Source organism: Lampris incognitus, chromosome 2 (genome assembly GCF_029633865.1).
Source record: "Lampris incognitus isolate fLamInc1 chromosome 2, fLamInc1.hap2, whole genome shotgun sequence".
NCBI lineage: Eukaryota > Metazoa > Chordata > Actinopteri > Lampriformes > Lampridae > Lampris > Lampris incognitus.
This window is the reverse complement of record NC_079212.1, coordinates 133,391,098-133,411,180: the sequence shown is the minus strand read 5'-3', so window position 1 is coordinate 133,411,180 and position 20,083 is coordinate 133,391,098. Positions and strand designations below refer to the sequence as shown.

Below are 20,083 nucleotides of genomic sequence, written 5' to 3'. Positions count from 1 at the left end.
TAGGGCCTAGTGGATCCGGTGTTGATCTAGCTTTGCGGTGTCTCCTCTCGGTCTGGGGCTAGGGGCCAAAGCGTCACACTACGGCCCGTGCTACTTGTAGTGCTACCATGGTGTACATAACATTCAGCTTCAGCTAAATATGGGTGAGTGTTAATGGCCGGCAGATGAGGTAGCGCCATGGGTTTACCTTTTAACATTGCTGGTTTGTGCTTCTCAGGTGTTCAGAGGTCCTGAAGTCTCCCAGAGGGATGAAATCACAACACGGAGGTCTTAGCCATATGATAGAATCATGGGTTAGGAGCAAGAAAAACTAGCCGTAGGTTGTGTATATTTGGATCTCAGAAAACATAGAATAAGATATAAGTGTTATGCAGGAAATTCATCCAGTTAAAGAGATGTGGTAACCATGAGAATGACTCAGGAGGAGCTTCAGTGAGTTTTTTAAGCTGTCTAAAAGGAGGGGCTGATTATACCTTTTGTATACTTGTGTCATACCACTCCCTTATTGGGCATGACACTGTTGATAAGAGCCCCTGTCTGTTTGCGCTCTCTTTTATTATTTCACAACCACTTAGTTTTTCACCTGGGCTTTGCCTCAGCACATTGCCTTCCATAGTTGGACACCTCCAGTTTCCGAGACTGTTTTCAACTGGTTGTCATCTGTGTAAGTAGTAACTCCTAACTTGAGCTTTCAAACAGGTTGGGATTGGCATAGCAGCGGGGGCGGAGAGGGTGAAACTAACTCTACCGTTGTTAAAAAGTAAACCCTATTTCCCCTCTCTACCCGCACCCCTTCCTCCTCTTTCATTTGCTCATTCCCCCTCCTGGGTCTTTCGTCTCCTTCTGCTGATGGAATAGTTAAGAAAGGCAGTTCCTGCCGGGAATGACTGTTTGTGTTGTACTCTTCCTCGTCTTCTCTGCATTCTCCTCGTTTCATCTGCCCTGGCTGTGTATAACTGCTAGTCTCGCTCTCTCTCTCTCTCATAAGGTATGTTTCATCTTCATGTTTCAATGATTCTCATTGATTCCACCTCTTTGTTGGTTGGATCTTGCACCATGAGTTTTCTTTTTAGTCCTTCTAGTGTTGTTTTGCCTTAGTAGAATTATTTTCGGTAAATTACTGACAAATCGAATTTAATTGCACTTTTTAGTTGCTCCAAAGGTATCTTTCTGAAAAATGTGTCTCCATAAGGGCCTTTGAAACGCTAACAGAAGTGAATGTATTGAACTGTTACAATACCGGTGTCTCTAGGTATGTATATTACATTGAATTTGTTCATAGGGGAGAAATATACAATTACCGAAAGTTTGTTACGTCTGTTAGGATTTTGTTTTAATGTATTTGCTGGTGATACTCTTTAACAGAAGCTAAACACTTCACTGATGACTAAGCAGGCTAAAATAGGCCCAAGTGTTCAGTAGTAAAGTCTTGTGTGCTTCAGCTAATCCTCTATAATGTCATGCCTGCTTCTATCCATCGGCAAGGACCGCTGGATTAGTAGGCCTGGTTGTTTTCTTGGCCCCTCAGAGGAATAGATTTAACACTTTTCATATTAAGATAGAAGCTGTTTGAATGTAGATGGCAAACATTAGCATGTTAGGACATTAGGAGTTGCTGACTAAATAGCCACCATCGGGTTTGAAAGGGCTCACGATTCACTGCAGACCAGGGTCAATGAGTAACCAAAGGTGTGGCGCTGACAGTCTGCAAGATTAAGCAGTGACAAGCCACTGCTCTTCCCATGTTGTCAGTACCAAAGGATTTGTTACCATTTGAGAATGTTGCTGTTATCATGCATTGTACAAATAATGATGAATTGAACGTTTAGATTTCCAAATTATTGAGAGGCTTTGCAACACTATATTGACAGATATCTGCTGCAAGCCATAAAACCCAACATTGGTTACCTAAAGGATGAGGGTATGTGTAAACATAATTTGTGTCAAACTAATGATGACATTTTTTGTTCCTGTTTCTGCAGATGCTTTGTTGGCGGACCTTGAGTCCACAACGTCTCACATCTCTAAGCGGCCACTATTCTTGTCCGATGAGACACCCTACTCATACCCAACTGGAACCAGCGCTCAGCAGGACATCGGCTCCCCACCCCCAGTCCCGCCTGCTCCCTCAGAGCAAGCACTGAATGGAATAGACGATACACAGGTAAATATACATAACGATACGCTGGGCAAAATATTACTCAGGTTTAGCATAACCCCATTCTAATATTATATTTTTTTTTTTTTCTTGCTTGTGAAAAAAAGTTCAGTCATTCATTAATGGTCACTTGCATACCATGATTATATTAATTCAAAACCTCATCTTTGCAGTCCTTTAGCCCTGTTCAGAGAAGTCGCTGGTCTAGAGATAGTAGCAGTCCAACTCAACCCCTTGCTGAAGAGGATCACGTATACAGGTAAGACTAGAAGACATGTCTGTAAGACAATACTAAATCGGAGATGTTTTGAAGTAATGCTGAATGTACTGTTAAAATTAATTCGTTGACATTCAAAAACGTTACGATACATTTTCAGTGGTTTACATGGCTGTGAAATATTTTCTCTTTGTAGGGGAAAGTCACAGTGATCAATTACTGAACCAAATAAGAATATGCAAAAAAAATTGGCAATACATTTTTTTTCTGCAAGACAGAATATTATGAAGTTTAATTTTTTCTGGGACAAGAGACCTTCATTTGTAAAACTTGACAATAAAATAAAAAAAAACAACAAAGGGACAGCACATCAAATGTCAAAATGAAAATAATGTGAAATGGTATATTGTAAGTATTTCTGTATATTAATCTTGGTCTATAGAAGTTTGGTTCATTACATAACTAGTTTACAGTAACTCATTTCCGTTCTTGCTACAGTTTCCCCAATAAGCAGAAGAGCAGTGAGGCGTCTGCCGCTGCCATGAGTTCATCGCTAGGCAGCAACTTGTCAGAATTGGACCGTCTACTGCTGGAACTCAATGCTGTCCAGCACAATACACCATCCTTCCCAAAAGAAGGTACACACAAATAATTTCACAAACTTTTTTGTATGTAGGCAAACAAACCAAGATTGCAGTTCCTGCTATTGTACATTTTCTACTTCTCTACTATGTGGATGCATGCAAGTAATCCATCTTGTGGTCTTTTGTCTCACAGAGGATGTAACTCCACCGCTGCCCCCCAGCACTACCAACCACTATGTCCAGCAAAATGGAGTCTCTCCCCCTGGCAATGCTCCTCCACCTGTTATGGAGAAGCCCAAGCGCAATGCTGTAACCAGAGGAATAGAGGATGTGCGGCCCAGTGTAGAGAGCCTTCTAGATGAACTGGAAAGTTCTGTGCCTTCTCCTGTGTAAGAGACAAGCTATTTACCCTAAATAGAAAATTATTTGTTTTATTTTTATAGCAAGTCCAGTACCAGTCAAAAGTTTGGACACACCTACTCATAGTAGGGTTTTTCTTTATTTTTACTAAATTTCACTTTTCAATGAAACAACTTGTTGGGGTGGGGGGCATTTCAAAATGTTCCTTCATTCATTCATTATCCAAACCGCTTATCCTGCTGTCAGGGTCACGGGGATGCTGGCGCCTATCCCAGCAGTCATTGGGCAGCAGGCGGGGAGAGACCCTGGATGGGCTGCCAGGCCATCAGAGAGCTATTTCAAAATGCATAGTTTTAAAATTTTAAATTGTTTTGGAAAGAAATTCACAAATAGGCGATGACTTCAAGATTTTGAAAAACATACATTGAAACATTCAATCGGGTGTGTCCAAACTTTTGACTGGTACTGTATGTCTAATTATGAAATATTAGATGTATCATCGTAAGTATTGAATGCTATTTTGTTTTAGGTTATGTTAGATTTCTATTATTTTGTGGCGGTTACATAACTTTTTGAGGTGGCATTGTCCTTGTCTTTTTTTTGTAGCCCTACACCTTTAGTTGTCTCAGATGAGCTAACAGACGGACAAGAGGAAACAGCGGCACAGCAGCAGGCCAGGATGTCCGCCTCTTCAGCCACACGGGAGCTGGATGAGCTGATGGCCTCCCTGTCAGACTTCAAGGTCCAAAGCAATGTGAGTATACAGGGGTCTATTTTAAGGAAAATGTCTCATTGTACATGGGGCAGCCAAGAGCTCATTTTGAGGTTGTCCCTCAAAAGTTGAGGTCGTCCCACATAAAACTGAGCCAAACTACCACAATAAGGGCTTGGATCTTTTTGTTGCTCAGGTGTTTAGTAATGGAATAAAGCAACAAAGTAAAGGTCAATACATGACCTATATGAAAAGAAGTACCACAAGCACCAGCTAAATGAATCTAGTCAAATGGTCAGGTGAACAATTGGACCACAAGATGTTGATGTTTGCAGAAACCGCCTCAATTTAAAAAACACAACACAGATTACAAAGTTGCTTTCACAAGTAAAGCTTGAACCTGATTCTGTATGTTTTGTAAGCAAAGCGCATGTTTTATTGAGAACAATTACATAATTTTGGATGGTAAATTTTGCTAGTTTCTAATCCGTGGATTGGCTGAATTTATTTCATACATTCGCAGTTAGCTTGTTTAATTGGTAATCAAAGCTTGGGACACAACATGAAATGCAAGCAAGTGAAAACCTGGAATTTGAACCGACTCTATGATCCATAATAAGCAAAAACTTCCTGCTAAAAGCTGAGCAAACATGCGGAAGCAGCTTTTTCTTAAAGACACTGAGCAAATATGTTCTGTTAATAAGAATAAATTTTTGAATAACTTTCAGATCTGACACTGAATATAATTTTGCTAATACTTCTATTTGTCAACAGCTTGTTTTTAGTCGTGCTTATAGGGTGCCTAAAATGAGCCGTCTTGTTTGGTTTAAGGAAATTCCAGTCGTTAGACACGACCGGATGGCCATAAAAGTCCCTGGTGTAGTTCATGAGTTGTAGACATAGTGGAGAAACAGATAAAAAATTGCAGTTTCTGCATTGTAAGTAAGCTTCATAGCAGGATGCAAATACATTGGGTATATTGTCTTCTATTACATATGAGTGCACTGAAGTTGTGGTTATACTTTTTGAAATTGTATGAGGAAATTAATGGTGAAACAGGATTTGCCACACAATAATTCATGTTAATGCCCGTGTCTTTTTTCTTTTTCTTTTTTTACATTGTTGCTTGGAGTGCTGGTACTAAAAGTGTATTATAGAATATATATAGAAAATATATGGTATTTTACCTGAATTTTTCCAGAATCTATATTACTTTGTAGTGTTTCACATATTTGCCATTATTGGTTTGCAGGAATTTCATTCACTAACATGGATCTTTCTAAAAATGTGTCACTCTCCATATCACAAGTTTGCATACAGATATGTCAGTAAATCATGCCTCAGTCATCCACCCATCCATTATCCAAGCCGCTTATCCGGTCGGGTCACGAGGATGCTTCAGTGTTAGTATACAATAACCATTTGATTTTGCTGCTGGTGTATAAGAACAGGAAAATTTGTGGGCCCTTATTCTACTGTGTAGTTAATTAAATCAAGTCCTCAAGACCCGCCAGCACTGCTGGTTTTCTTTCCTGCCAGATAGTTGATTAAGTTCACTATTGTGCCACGTCTAAAAATTCCATTATAAGATGTTGGAATACCTGGCAGAATGGAAAACCAGCAGCACAGGGTGGGGGGTCCTGAGGACTGGAGTTGAGAACTATTGTCTGACATGAAATACTTGTTGAAGTGGCTGTTTCCCCACCTAATATTGATAATGACAATAATAACTTTATTTGTAGAGCATGTAACGTTGTTACAAAGTGCTTGAAAAACAACAGTTCCTCTAATGGCTATGTGGTGAAAAGAAAAACAATCTCAATCCAAGTTGACTTGTTTCATCATTGCAAGTTGAACGGCTTAAAAAGTCTTTTCATTCAAGGATATATATGGGGTTGATTGTTCTGATTGTTGTTGGGGTTTTTTTCCCCATAAAACCTTGCCTAGTATCTGTAGTGAAGTCATAAAATTAAAGATGGGGAAAAAACTGCTATTTCATAACATTTATTTTGGTAACAAAAATGAAGGAAGCAATCCTTGTTACATTTGTGCTGAGCAACTTCACTCTCTTCATTCTCAAATTGTTCTCTTTTGTTCTTTCTCTGTCCTGTTCCAATTTCTATGTTTTGTCTTCTGTACTTACTTTTTGGTCAATACACCTGTGATTTAGTCTGGCTCTCAGTTGTCTGTGAATCTGGAAGCAGCAGACCCCTCATTGGTAACTGGATTGTCTGCTGCCCAAGCAGAGATGGCTCCCCACATAAACCCTCATATTGCTCCGGTGGATCCTTCCCTGACCTCATGTAACACTACACCCTCATGTACCCCGCTCCCATTAGAGCTCCATATAGATGAAGATGCCTGCACTGTTATTAGTTCAACCCTTACCTGTTCCACTACTTCTGCTGCAATGATGGTATCATGTAAGAGCCTTCAGTACTCCCAGATCGAAGAAAAAGACAATGGTAGTACAGTCACTACTGAGACCTCCCCTATAGATAAACTCCCTTGTCAAACTAGAGCTAGGAGCCCTACTCATGTTCAGATATCTAAAACCCCTGGCCCATCAGGTCCGCCTGCTATGACAAAGAGCTCAAGCCCCATTCCTAAGAGCTCAAGCCCAGTTACTCTTGACAAAAGCCCCAGTCTGGCAACTGCTACCAGGAGCCCCAGTCCAGTTGTTGTCTCCAAGAGCCCTTGTCCTGCTTCTGTTCATATAGGTTCCAGCCCTGTTCTTAATACCAAAAGTCCTGGTCTAGGTGACATTAAATGTCCTAGTCCAGTTGCACTTCAAAAGAGTGAAAGCCCTGTGCCAATCCCAAAAAATGATAGTCCTGTTCCCAAAAGTCCAAGTCCTGTGACAGTTCCCAATATCTCAGCATCATTAACTGTCCCGAAATGTGCTAGTCCAGTGACAGTTCCTCAGCTTTCTAGTCCAGTTTCTAAATGTGTAAGTCCTGTACCAGGCCACAAGATGTACGTATCACAAACTGTCCCTGAGAGTGCTAGTCCAGAAATTGTTCCAAAAACTGCTAGTCCATTAACACTTCCAAGGCTTTCTAGTCCAGTGACGGTTCCAAAGAGTGACATTGTAGTTTCTAAGAGCTCACATTCAGCTACTGTCATTAAAAGAACTTACACTGTTGCAGGCAGCAGTAGTCCCAGATCCTCACCAGTTCCACTCGCTACAATACCACCAAATGTCTTGTCGTCACCTAAAGAAAAGCAGGCAGATGAGATCCTGGGTATAACCTGGCCATGCCGGGAACCTTTATTGGAGGACACCTTGGACAAGCTCTTAACAGTTAGCAGCACCCAATCAGAGAGCCAAGGAGAGCATACCAGGGAGAAGGAACCGCTGGCTTCCTTTTCAATTGATGGAGAATACATTGCAGAAGATGAAGACAGACCCTGGGAGGAGGAGGTGTTATACCCAAGTCTCAGCCGAGAGGGAACATTAACACCTATGACTGAGTCCAGCTGGATAGATGATTGTCTTACCCCATCCACCTGCCCAGGGACCCCAGATGTGACACTGGACCTTCCCACACAGCAGCCTTCTGCTGTGGAGCGACTATCAGCCTCTGGCCAAGTAGGAGGCTAATTCAGGCTCTCCCAAAATAATTTATTGGCACAGATTTGGTAGACCTTAAAGCCCCGCTTTGTTTTTTCTTTTTAATTATAAGGCCATAAGGTCCCTGCTTTGACACATTTAATCCAGTGGCGACAGCTGTGGTGTTGTAAATACAAATAGGTGTGACAAAATTGTATGGAAGTTAATAACCACCAGCACTGGTAGTGTGGCTCTGTCAGTTAGTTGCTCATTCAAGATTTAGGTCTTTTTTCAGCTTCTGAAACAAGCTTATTTTGGGAGAGCAGCTCTAATAAATATACCAGGAGCTGTTCAAATTTTTTCAATTCATGTGTTGAGGTGTGGTGCATGACCTTTCCTTTTCTGCATTGTCTAGTACCTACAAAATGGAATATGGCAGAGGTCTGTGTTAGAGGAGCTGAATTGACTATTTGTGGCTGACATGTAAAAGCTTTGCTCAAGGATGTTTGTGCATGCCTCTACTTGTATTCAGTATTCACTGACACGGCTGTGTTAGTCATAACCAGGACCTGGCTTGTCATCTTAACTCAACTGAGGGATGTTGCAATGATCCTTCTCCTCAAATTACATCAACTCACCTCAAGATATATTCATCTATTAATTGACTTGTAATTCTCAAAAAAAAATAATCTGGGAAGGTTCTAAGCATGTCTCTATTACTTGTAGAGTTTTGTTCTGGCAACCGAGCTTCAACATTTTGGAATCGTCCACATTCTGCAGCTTTGAATTGTTTTGGCATGAGCACCCTCTAGATATGTCCTCAAATCCTTTTGTTTGATCGCAGCGAAGTTCTCTTGATTTCAGCTATCCAGCATGCCTTGTCACAGATACATGGTTGGTTTGAAGTAGCCTCAATGGTAGAAAATGGATCTGAATGCAGTTGAAGGCAGTGCTTGACTTGTCCAACCAAAAACCATTGGACAATGCCATAGTTATATTCTGGAATAAGTGCTTGAGGTCTCTGAAGGATCCCATGCTGAGTCTGGCCTGCTTGTGTTTGTAGCCCCCATCATGCACATCGGGATGAATGGCACACCATAGCAACAACTGAACCTTATCTTCCACTCCTCAGCTTAAGTCAGTTATCCGGCGCACCAAAGAGACATCCAATGTGCACCCAATGTATCGGGAAGGAATGTTGAGACGCAAAATGGGACCAGTCATTGTCAACAAGAGTAACTCCCAAGACCGTCTTATAGAGGAGCTTCAGGGGAAACTGGGAATTGGGCGGGTAGAATGCCGGCGCAAACAACAGTCAGATGATTGGCTGACAGAAGGGGTCATTGTCATGTCCAACCCACAGCGTACACGAGAAGAAGGGGTCCATCCATCTGTGGATAAGGTATTGATTAGAGATGCACAGAAGAGCCATCAATTCTATTGCCAGATCAGTTTAAACCCAGAGTTGGAAGATCATATATGCATTTGATAACTTGGCTTATGTTTGTTGGCTCATCTATTAACTTGAAATTGCGTAAAGGAATTAAGTAGTGCTCTTTTTATGTTTTATTGCTTTTACTGTCATAAAATATTTTCTGCACTTGCAGCCTCACTAACCTGCTCAGTTAGTGTTGACAAGACAATTCTTTTTCTATTTCCATTTCCATTTCCATATCCTTTGCTTCATCCTGATTCCGTGTTTCCCCTCTTGCTTGTTCTCCTCTCTCTGCTGTCTTTTTCTCTCCCCCAGATCATCATTCCTCCTGAATCACCTGTCCCTCAGAGAAAAGTCCTCCCCCCTCCACAATCCCCCCCAGCACAAAAAAAGCCTCCCCCAGTCAAGCAAATGCCACCTCCTCTGCCCCCTCCCCCTCCCACCCCTCCTCCTCGAGAACTAACTCCTCCTCCCCCCAAAGAACCAACTCCTCCTCCCAGAGAGCCTACTCCTCCCCCAAAGGAGCCCATGCCACCCACTATCCTACCCAACCTCCCTCCCAAACCTGTCACACCACCGCCACCCCCTAAGGTCTTTGTGTCGGTGGGCTGTCAGACTGAGTACGACCCCATCTTTCCACCAATGCAGGCATGGACCGCCTCTGTTCATCTCCTCCTGTCATCTTCTCTTTCACTTTCTTCATCGATTTTACACTTTCCTGCATTTCCTTTTCCGTATCCCCTACTGTCTTTCAAACTCTATTTTCCTCCACTTTTCTCATATAGTGTACTGTATCTGGAGTGTAGCTTTGCATTAGTTGTGTTCTGTGAAGATGCATGTTTAGTTATTTGCCCAAATCTTAAGTGGATTTCACACACAGCAAACATGATTTGCGCTGCACATATCAGATGCTTCTCACTTGCTGTTGGGAGACTAGCAAAATGGATTTGGTTTTCAATGACTAAAACAAAGAAGATTGGAATCACGTTTTGGCTTAGAAAACATTGACTAAACAGATTGTTTTCATTTAAGACCATTAGTAACCACTTCATTTTGAATACAACATAGCTCATGATCGCACTGTATTGTGTATTAACATGTATTTTCTACAGTTCACTTATCTGCATTTTTCAATACAACTGGCATGCAAACTTGACTGGAAATATGCTTCCAGGTGTTTGCTCTTCTCAGTGTCTGCGTATAATTTGAATGTTTGGTCCTAAAGCATGAGAAATTCAGAGTTTGCCAAAATCAACCATCCTTTTCTTCCCTCCCGCTTATTGATGCCTGCTTCTCCTTGTTCCTTTTTGATGAGCTATAGTTGCATCAGAACGCACCTCAATTATTCAGCGATCATCAACTTTGTGTGCAAACCCTGCAAACTGGGAGCCATCACGTTGCTCAGTGCAGTGCAAATTCATTTATTCATGATGCAAGCATAAGAAAATAATGGGTTGGATGATGCAAAGGAGGAGTTCACACATTTGGTGTGACATCCCCTGAAGTCTCCCTGTTTTTATGTTTCTGCATGCTGAAGAAATTTTGTGTTGGCTGGATCTATTTTCGGCTCCTGATCTGCAGTCATGCTACATATCAACATGTAGTCTCCTCTAGATCTTGTGTGAAACCTATTTAGTCCAGGGCGGACTTTCATGCTGGAGACTGAGCCCCTCTTCCTTTTCTTTTTCCTGATGTCTGTTGGCGCCATGAGCTGTGTTTTCAGATCAGATGAGTCTGTCGTCTCTCCAGTAGACAAGTGGAGGGGTTTACGGATTTTCGGGGGGGTTTGGGGTTGCATTACTTCCATGTTCCAGCCACACTAACTGTCTTGCTATGCACAGGAATGGAAGGTTCACTGTGCAACTGAAACCTGACCTGGCGCATGACAGCACAGTTACCACCACAGTTATAGCATCCCCCACAAGACTTCTGTCAACAGGTCCCCCCCACGTTGCAGACCAGCAGAATGGAAACGTAGAATCAACTCCTTTTAAAATATGAGATTTCCTTAGTGTCTTTATTGACGGACGTTGGGTGAACATGTAAAGCCGAAGATTGGCAGAAGTAGACTGCATCCAGGTCAAAGGTCTAATTAGACGGTAGGCTATTTTATAACGTCAGAGGTCATAAGGGTTGTTAGGGAGAGAGAGAAAGAGAGAAGATACTATTTTCTCTCAGCGGAATGTCGTTGGGTCATGAAGCTCCAATACCATTTGAGGGAAATTGTGCCTCACCTTAAACTGGCGCGAGTACATATACACACACACACACACACAAAGCAGTGATATTTAAAAATGAAATATGATTAATTAGTTGTCGGGTTTGATCTGATCATTTTTTTTAAGGTTTGAATTAAGCGTTTATCTTCTTGCCTGACAGGCTCCATTGAGGAGCTGCTTTTTTTATGGAAATGCGAAACTTAAAGCTTGCATTGTATTATATCAATAAATTGCACTTTTGAGTCGATAAAAGCATGTTATATATTCTGTGCAAGTCTGTTGATGTTTGTGTAAGTTGCTGTGTATGCGGGACCTTGTTGCCAAATGTATTTCAGTAAGCGTGTGATTTGTATATAGCATAGGATATATATATATATATATATATATATATATATATATATATATATATATATATATATATATATATATATTCATTCATTCATTATCCAAACCACTTATCCTTACTCAGGGTCGCAGGGATGCTGGAGCCTATCCCAGCAGTCATAGGGCGGCAGGCGGGGAGACACCCTGGACAGGCCGCCACACCATCATCATAGAATGAAAAAATATATATATATATATATATATATACGTGTGTGTGTGTGTGTGTGTGTGTATGTATGTGTGTAACAGTATAAAAGTGTTGCTCCGTGTCTGGTTTTTTTTTTTCATAATGATTTCCTCAACAAACCCTGAAATCATTTTGATTTTCCATCTCCACCAGATCCAGTCACAGGGGAAGACCTCTCCTTCGAGCCCTCCAAAACCAGCAAACAAGCTGGACAACATGCTGGGGAGCCTCCAGTCTGATCTCAACCGTCTTGGAGTTCAAACTGTGGCCAAGGGTGTGTGTGGAGCCTGCAGGAAACCCATCATCGGACAGGTGATCGCGATACGGAGTTATAAAAACATACAGACAATGGGAGAGTGAAACTAGATTTAGGTGATCCTCAAAGCTTGTACAGTCTTGTTTTTGGTGAGATTGATTGGTTAAATATAAAAAAGAATTCACTCCTATTAGTTTGGCCATTTATTATCATGCACTGGGGGCGTCCGGGTAGCATAGCGGTCTATTCCGTTGCCTACCAACACAGGGATCGGCAGTTCGAATCCCCATGTTACCTCTGGCTTGGTCGGGCGTCCCTACAGACACAGTTGGCTTTGTCTACGGGTGGGAAGCCGGATGTGGGTATGTGTCCTGGTTGCTGCACTACCACCTCCTCTGGTCAGTCAGGGGGCCAGTTCAGGGGGGAGGGGGAACTGGGTGGAATAAATAGCGTGATCCTCCCACGTGCTATGTCCCGCTAGTGAAATGCCTCACTGTCAGGTGAAAAGAAGCGGCTGGCTACTCCACATGTATCGGAGGAGGCATGTGGTAGTCTGCAGCCCTCCCCGGATCGGCAGAGGGGGTGGAGCAGTGGCCGGGATGGCTCGGAAGAGTGGGGTAATTGGCCAAGTTCAATTGAGGAGAAAAAGGGGGAGGGGATCCAAATATATATATATATATATATATATATATATATATATATCAATCATGCACTGGTTTATGCTCTGCATATTTTTGGCCAGTTTGAGGGTGAGTTTGAATGCTTGAAGTCAAAGCCACTAATTCTATGAACGACTTAGAGGGAATTGTTTGGCTACCAAACAGTTGAAGCTTGTATAAAGTGCATGGTTCTTGAAGTTTTTATCATTTTTCTTCTGAAAAAATTGGTCTAGCCAATAAGTAATTTTCTCCAAATGTCTAAGCCAGTTAAGCAGTGATGACAATTATTGCTATGTCTTATGACCAAAGCAAGCTGCATTCTATCAACATACCACTGAATAGTTGTATATGAGCATACCCCACATAGTTTCCTTCCCTACTGGTATTGATGTGTAACTAATTTATTGAAAACTGTAATGTTTGCTAACAAGTCAGGTTTTGACAAAAAAGAGGCATAGCTGTAGGTCCAGAATGAAAGTGAAGAAACTCGGGGGAGAGGGAGGAACATAACTACCAAATGCTCTCTAGGCACTAGCAGCTTATCTAACTTTATTGTGTTGCACCATACCAGGTGGTGACTGCAATGGGCAGGACATGGCACCCAGAGCATTTTGTTTGCACCCACTGCCAAGAGGAAATTGGCTCCAGAAACTTCTTTGAGCGTGATGGACAGCCTTACTGTGAGAAAGACTACCACAGTCTGTTTTCCCCACGTTGCCACTACTGCAATGGACCTATACTGGATGTTAGTAATACCTGCACATACACACGTTCACCGATGCGCATACACAGCCAGCGGGTGCCACGAATAGACGTGACAGTGTGCTTTATCTATCTTGAAAGCTTCGCGGGTAAAATCAGTACATGTCAGAGATTTCTTTCTCCCTTGTATGGGCAGACATTCAGACAATCAGTGAGGGACACACACACACACACACACACACACACACACACACACACACACACACACACACACACACACACACACACACACACACACACACACACACACACACACACACACACACACACAGAGCTATCTTCTCCATACAGAAAATCTGATTCATGTGGGGTGTCACCATGTGCTCTTTTCTCTCACCTGTCAGCACCCACTCATATCCTCTGGTTGACACTCTCCATTGTGCTCTCTTCAGTTTAGGATAAGTCCCTGCCAGTGCTTTCTTATTCACCCTCTTCTGGTACTTCATATAGGTACATCCATCCATGTTGCTCTATCAGTTCTTTTTTTTTTTTTGCTACACCCCTCAAACAGTTTGACAAAATGTACATTTCCAATTGACATGCATCATATGTTGCAGTAATTCATAAATATGAATTATGATTATGAGGCTACACTCAAATGTGAAGACATTTTTTGTTTTTTACAAAACGTTTTCAGTCATTCTCTGACATGACCCGTTCAGTTGTTAATTCTGTAGTGTGTGTGTGTGTGTGTGTGTGTGTGTGTGTGTGTGTGTGTGTGTGTGTGTGTGTGTGTGTGTGTGTGTGTGTGTTCTAGTTGAAGCTGTTGAGAAATGCTATTAGGCATGGAAAACATGAGCCAACAGTTACAGCATTCCAATACCTCACACCCTAGCCGTCCTCCTACTCCTTAGAGCTGGCCTGCCCCCTGCTGGCTCATGCCACACCACGTTGCATCTGAATGTAATGGACCCATATACAAAAGATTTCCCCAAGTGTTGTTACCTCGCCCCAGTTTGACTGAAATCAGTCACTGCGGCTTGCTTAATGAATTTTCTTGAAACTTAGAGCGTTTCGATCATGGCATCCTCTTCAGGTATGACTTTGTGTATAGTAATTCAGATTTTTATACTCAACTGATGAGTTCAGGAACCAGCCGTGACAGTTCGGTACTCAAATGTACTGGTACAACGTGGAGAGTTAAAGACACAGGTCTCCATCCTTTTTTTTTTTTAATTTTTTTTTAGCAGAGTCTGAGGAATAAAGCCAATCATTACCAACACAGAAATGTCAAAAATACATTACCTGTATTTTTTTTTTACACTTGGAGACACCATGTATACCCATCATATGAATACATTCTGGCTTTATTCCTCAGACCTTTATACAAAGTGTGGCGATCTTTCAATTCCTGAACTCAGTGTATGTAAATATTGTGAGTTACTACACATGAAATCATACCTTAAGAAGGTCATACGACAGAAGCAAGATCCTCCTTATTCTGTCGCCGTTTTATCCACTCCTTAGACTGATTTCTCATCTTTATTTGCACTGAAATAATATGTGGGGACGCATTTTCTTTTACTTTTGTGCTAATGGATTAGTGATGGACTGTATTAATTTTTCTTGTCTTACAGAAAGTAGTGACTGCCTTGGACAGGACTTGGCATCCAGAGCACTTCTTCTGTGCCCAGTGTGGAGCCTTTTTTGGACCAGATGGTACACCCTGCAACTACCCCTATACCAGCAGATGCATGCACCCAAAACACAGCTTACAGTTTGATATTAGTGTGTTGGTAAAATGTTGGAAGTGACAGAAGTGTAGTGGTAAATTGGTATGAAGGATGGAGGAATATAACTGAAACCAAGCCCTCTGTGTCAAAATGAACATCTTGTGCATCAGGCAAGCATACCCAGAAACCACACTACTTCACAGCGCACACGCGTCTTTGGAAACAAATCTTGTAAGAGCAGCCCATTTACAGCCCACTTACTGCCCAATGAGGGCTAATCAAATATATGTGAGGTGGAATTATCACTTTCATCAAAAAAAATTAAAAGTGTGTAATATTTGGAACAGAATCAGTGTGTGGTTTTGCTGCCCTCCAGGTTTCCACGAGAAGGATGGAAAGGCGTTTTGCAGAAAGGACTACTTTGACATGTTTGCCCCTAAATGTGGCGGCTGTGCACGTGCCATTTTGGAGAATTACATCTCTGCTCTCAACTCTCTCTGGCACCCCGAATGCTTTGTTTGCAGGGTGAGTGTCTTTTATCTTCCAAATATGTGTCATTGGGCATGTCTGCTTGTTGCTGGCCGCAGTTTTGTAACTTGCACATTGCTAAACCCTGACCAAGACAGCATTATGGGCGGCACGGCTCAGTGGTTAGTGCTGTCTCCTCACAGCAAGAAGGTCCTGAGTTTGAACCCCAGGGTTGTCCAACCTTGGGGGTCATCCCAGGTCCTCCTTTGTGTGGAGTTTGCATGTTCTCCCCATATTTTCTCCGGGTGCTCTGGTTTCCCCTACCATCAAAAAAGACATGTTGAGGGGCATCCGGGTAGCGTGGCAGTCTATTCCGTTGTCTACCAACACGGGGCTCCCTGGTTCGAATCCCCGTGTTACCTCCGGCTTGGTTGGGCGCCCCTACAGACACAATTGGCCATGTCTGCGGGTGGGAAGCCGGATGTGGGTATGTGGCCTAGTCACTGCACTAGTGCCTCCTCTGGTTGGTCGGGGCGCCTGTGGGGGTGGGGGGATAGCGTGATCCTCCCACACGCTACATCCCCCTGCTGAAGGTCCTCACTGTCTGGTGAAAAGAAGCGGCTGGCGACTCCACATGTATTGAAGGAGCCATGTGGTAGTCGGCAGCTCTCCCCGGATCGGCAGAGCGGGTGGAGCAGCGACCGGGATGGCTCGGAAGGGTAGGATAATTGGCCAAGTACAATTCGGGAGAAAATGGGGGGAAATCCACCCCACCCCCCAAAAAAAAGACATGTTAGGGTTAGTACTCCTGTCTGTGCCCATGACCGAGGCATGGCAAGACGAAATGGAGTTGGTTCCCTAGGTGCTGCACGGTGGCTGCCCACTGCTCCTAGCTACACAGTTAGGATGAGTTAAATGCAGAGCATAATTTCCCTATGGGGATCAATAGAGTATATCAAAATAAAAAATAAAATTATGCTTGTTACAGTACAGTTCATATTAAGGATGTAAAATTTAACAGAATTTTTCTCCTAAAAGTCAGCCATCTGGTACTTTTATATTAAAAGGCTGCATCTAGTCCAGGGTGTCTCCCCACCCGCCTCCCAGTGACTGCTGGGATAGGCTCCAGCATCCCCGTGACCCTGAGAACAGGGTAAGCGGTTTGGATAATGGATGGCTGGATGGACATCTAATCCTCTACTATTGTGTTTTCCAGGAATGCTTTACGCCGTTCATCAATGGCAGCTTCTTCGAGCATGACGGCCAGCCCTACTGCGAGGCGCACTACCATGAGCGCCGTGGGTCACTCTGCTCTGGATGTCAGAAGCCCATCACTGGCCGCTGCATCACAGCCATGAGCAAGAAGTTCCACCCAGAGCACTTTGTGTGTGCCTTCTGTCTCAAGCAGCTTAACAAGGGCACCTTCAAGGAGCAGAACGAAAAACCCTACTGCCAGGGCTGCTTCATCAAACTCTTCAGCTAGGATATGCGTGTGGGCGCATGTACATGCACACCCTTTCAAACATTTGTCAGTGTGTGTGTGTGTACAGTATGTACTCACATGGGTGTTTGGTGCCGTAGTTTGTGCAGAGGGCGTTGAGTAGTAGTAGATGAGACCATGATCGACATTTCACTTTCATTTAAAGGAGCCATTAACAGAGCCCAAAGAGTTTTTTGTCATGCTAAAAGTTCATCCTTATGTGCAGCAAAGTAGACATGTTTATATCCGTGTGTGTGTGTGTGTGTGTGTGTGTGTGTGTGTGTGTGTGTGTGTGAGAGTGAGTGTGTGTGCACATGTTTTTGTGCGCATGTCCATTTTTGGGAAATATTTCCAGTTTTCTCAGAGCCATGTTTTGTAGATAATTTTCTCTATATCCCTGGGCAAAAACAGTGCGTTGTGTGTCCAGCCTGGGTCACTGTAGGTTTGTGGCGGTTTCAGATGGCGTGACACTGTCATTTGCATGAACCATAGAAAGCTAAACTCAAAGAATTCTGAAATATGTAGACGGCGGTTGGACTATGATTGTTTGAATTATATATGAAAAAGATGTGTATTTTTCTAGCTTCTAAAATTGTTGAGGTGCCATTGCAAAGACACACATTATAAACACACATGCACGCAGTCACTGATCTCACTAGTATAGGGAATCCAATTTTTCCCCCAATTTTCGTTCTCTCAACTTTTTTTTTTTTTTGTCACTGCTTCACAAGGCTAGCGAAAAATTTTGGTGCCCACCAACCACAGATCTCTCACCACCATCTAAATGTGTATTTTACATCTTGATATACTCAACATATCAGGTCCTATTTTTATACTCTTTTCCTATGGAAATATATTCAGACACATTCTCAATTTTCAAGTAATTGCAGAATTAGACATTCAGATTTGTGCTCTCCGTTCATTCATTCATTCACAATGGAAAAGTATGGAGTACATGTGCTTTTGGGGAATATTATTTGTCAGAAGCATTGTTTTTGTTTTGTTCTTTTTTTTTTTATTCCATTACCCATATAGCCGAGGAGAGCAACACTGGTCATTTTTATACCACTTCTCACTGAAAGAGAAGGAAATCAGTCATGTGACATTCTCTCATTCATTTCCCCCATAACAACTTGGAAGTTTTCTACTTTACTACTGTTTGTGTGTTGTGTTTTACACTATAAATGTGTGTGTGTGTGTGTGTGTGTATGTATATGTGTGTATGTATATATATCTATATATCTATATATATAGATATATATACACACATATGTGAAAAATCTTAAACTTTTGGTGCAATGTTTGAGAAAACAAGCCAAAATGCTTGCAATATTTTTTGACTCGGTATGAAAGTGGAGTTGAAATACTGCTGTATCTGAGCATTTACCAAACTCAAATCAATCCAGAATAAACAGGAATTCAGCTTAGGTCAACGTTTAGTTTCACATTTTACTTAAACCACTGTTTTGATGCGAATCATGGATGAATAATAAGTAGGCAAAACAATTTTAACAGCTTCACTGCTTTTGGCTGATTCAAGAAAAAAAAAAAAAGAAGAAACGCGCTTCTTAATGGAATGCATTATTATATTTTTTTCGACAATTTGGATTCGTAGCATGTTAGTTTTATTTGAACTGCAAAATTGCACCTGTCTTATTGTCAGCACTTGCTGCCAGTTGCTATAACAATCAGACAATGAATTTGTATAACTTCAATACTAGACTTTGTGACGGAGCTGCGTTTTGTCACTGTTAAGAAAAATATTTTTTAACTCTTACTGCTCGGACTGATTTGCAGAGAGCAGGCTCTATGGGCATATAGCCAAACAATCATTTACTTAACCACTGACGCACATGGTCCAGTTTGTAATGAGTGTCTTATAGCCAAGGATACCTCCCCCTCAGTCTTTTTATTGAGAGCAATGAGCTCTGATTTGACTTGTATCCTCCGTCAGCGCTAGTCTCACTGATGGAAGCTGGATGTTTCTTTTAGCTGGTCAGGAATCAGAATACAAGGACACCAAGCCAGGGCCGAACATTCGTGATGACATTTCATATTACCTATTTTACAAGTAACTTTGAACTATCCGATATCTCTGAATCATTGTGTGAAGTTTTTGACTATGGTTTGATTAATCCTATGAGCTTCAATGCAATTTTTTTTTTTTTTTTTTTTAGATTTTAATCCCTTGGTGTGTAAGGTTTGGAGTTTGTAGACAGTATACATGTTGGTCATTTTGTTTTTACTTTGAAAGAATATCTGTGCTTGTGCCAAATCTGTATGCTAATGCAATGATGTCTTATACACTGTGGAGTTCTGAGTCTCACCTGTGTTTGAGACCTTGTGGTTTGAGCTCGGGTAGAGATTTCACCTGCTTTGGTTAGCATGTTATGCTGATTTTCAAAAAGGCTCCTAACACCCATAACACTGTAACAGACCAGATTCGGACAAATGTACTCTACAGAGCCACATACAGGAGAGTCCATTTGGTTTAGACCTAAGAAGGCTCAGGGCTTTGGGTTTTTGGAACGCTTGGAATTCAACATTTATGGTTGAGTTCAACTATGTACGACTCTGAAAGTGAGCAAGGGATTTTGGTTTTACTTTCATTCTATGTTTATTTATCTTGCAATACGTTGCCTTATAGTTTTCACTCCTTCTAGCTGAAGGTTCATGGAACATTAAAAGCCTCTTGGTTTAAGTGAAATAAAATCTATCTTCCTCCATATACAGAGATATTGTCTTGTGATCGTTTAACCTTTACATTTTTTCTCCATGTGCCACAAATTTTCATGGCTCTTTCTGTTGCCTCATTAAAAACCGATGTTGGTTTGATTATAACGTGCATTTGAGGAATGACTGCTACGAATAAAATAATTACTTCATTTCTAACATTGTTTTTGTCCAAGACATGATTTTTTTATCTTCTCACAGACACCAGCACTACTTCATTTTCTTCCATTACATTTGAGTCGA

General features: G+C 41.9%; 1 protein-coding gene across 1 annotated transcript in view; it reads left to right on the top strand.

Annotated features, from left to right (window-relative positions):
• pxna (paxillin a) overlaps window positions 1-19,999 on the top strand; it is a 51,796-nt gene extending 31,797 nt beyond the window's left edge. Inside the window, exons 2-11 of the mRNA XM_056302149.1 lie at window positions 1,983-2,164; window positions 2,332-2,417; window positions 2,874-3,013; window positions 3,153-3,348; window positions 3,926-4,073; window positions 11,963-12,121; window positions 13,296-13,469; window positions 15,064-15,145; window positions 15,536-15,684; window positions 16,844-19,999. Coding sequence (XP_056158124.1) covers window positions 1,983-2,164; window positions 2,332-2,417; window positions 2,874-3,013; window positions 3,153-3,348; window positions 3,926-4,073; window positions 11,963-12,121; window positions 13,296-13,469; window positions 15,064-15,145; window positions 15,536-15,684; window positions 16,844-17,110 — 1,583 coding nt within the window. The 3' untranslated portion in view covers window positions 17,111-19,999. The remainder of the gene's footprint in view (window positions 1-1,982; window positions 2,165-2,331; window positions 2,418-2,873; window positions 3,014-3,152; window positions 3,349-3,925; window positions 4,074-11,962; window positions 12,122-13,295; window positions 13,470-15,063; window positions 15,146-15,535; window positions 15,685-16,843) is intronic.
• The last annotated feature ends 84 nt before the right edge of the window (window positions 20,000-20,083 follow it).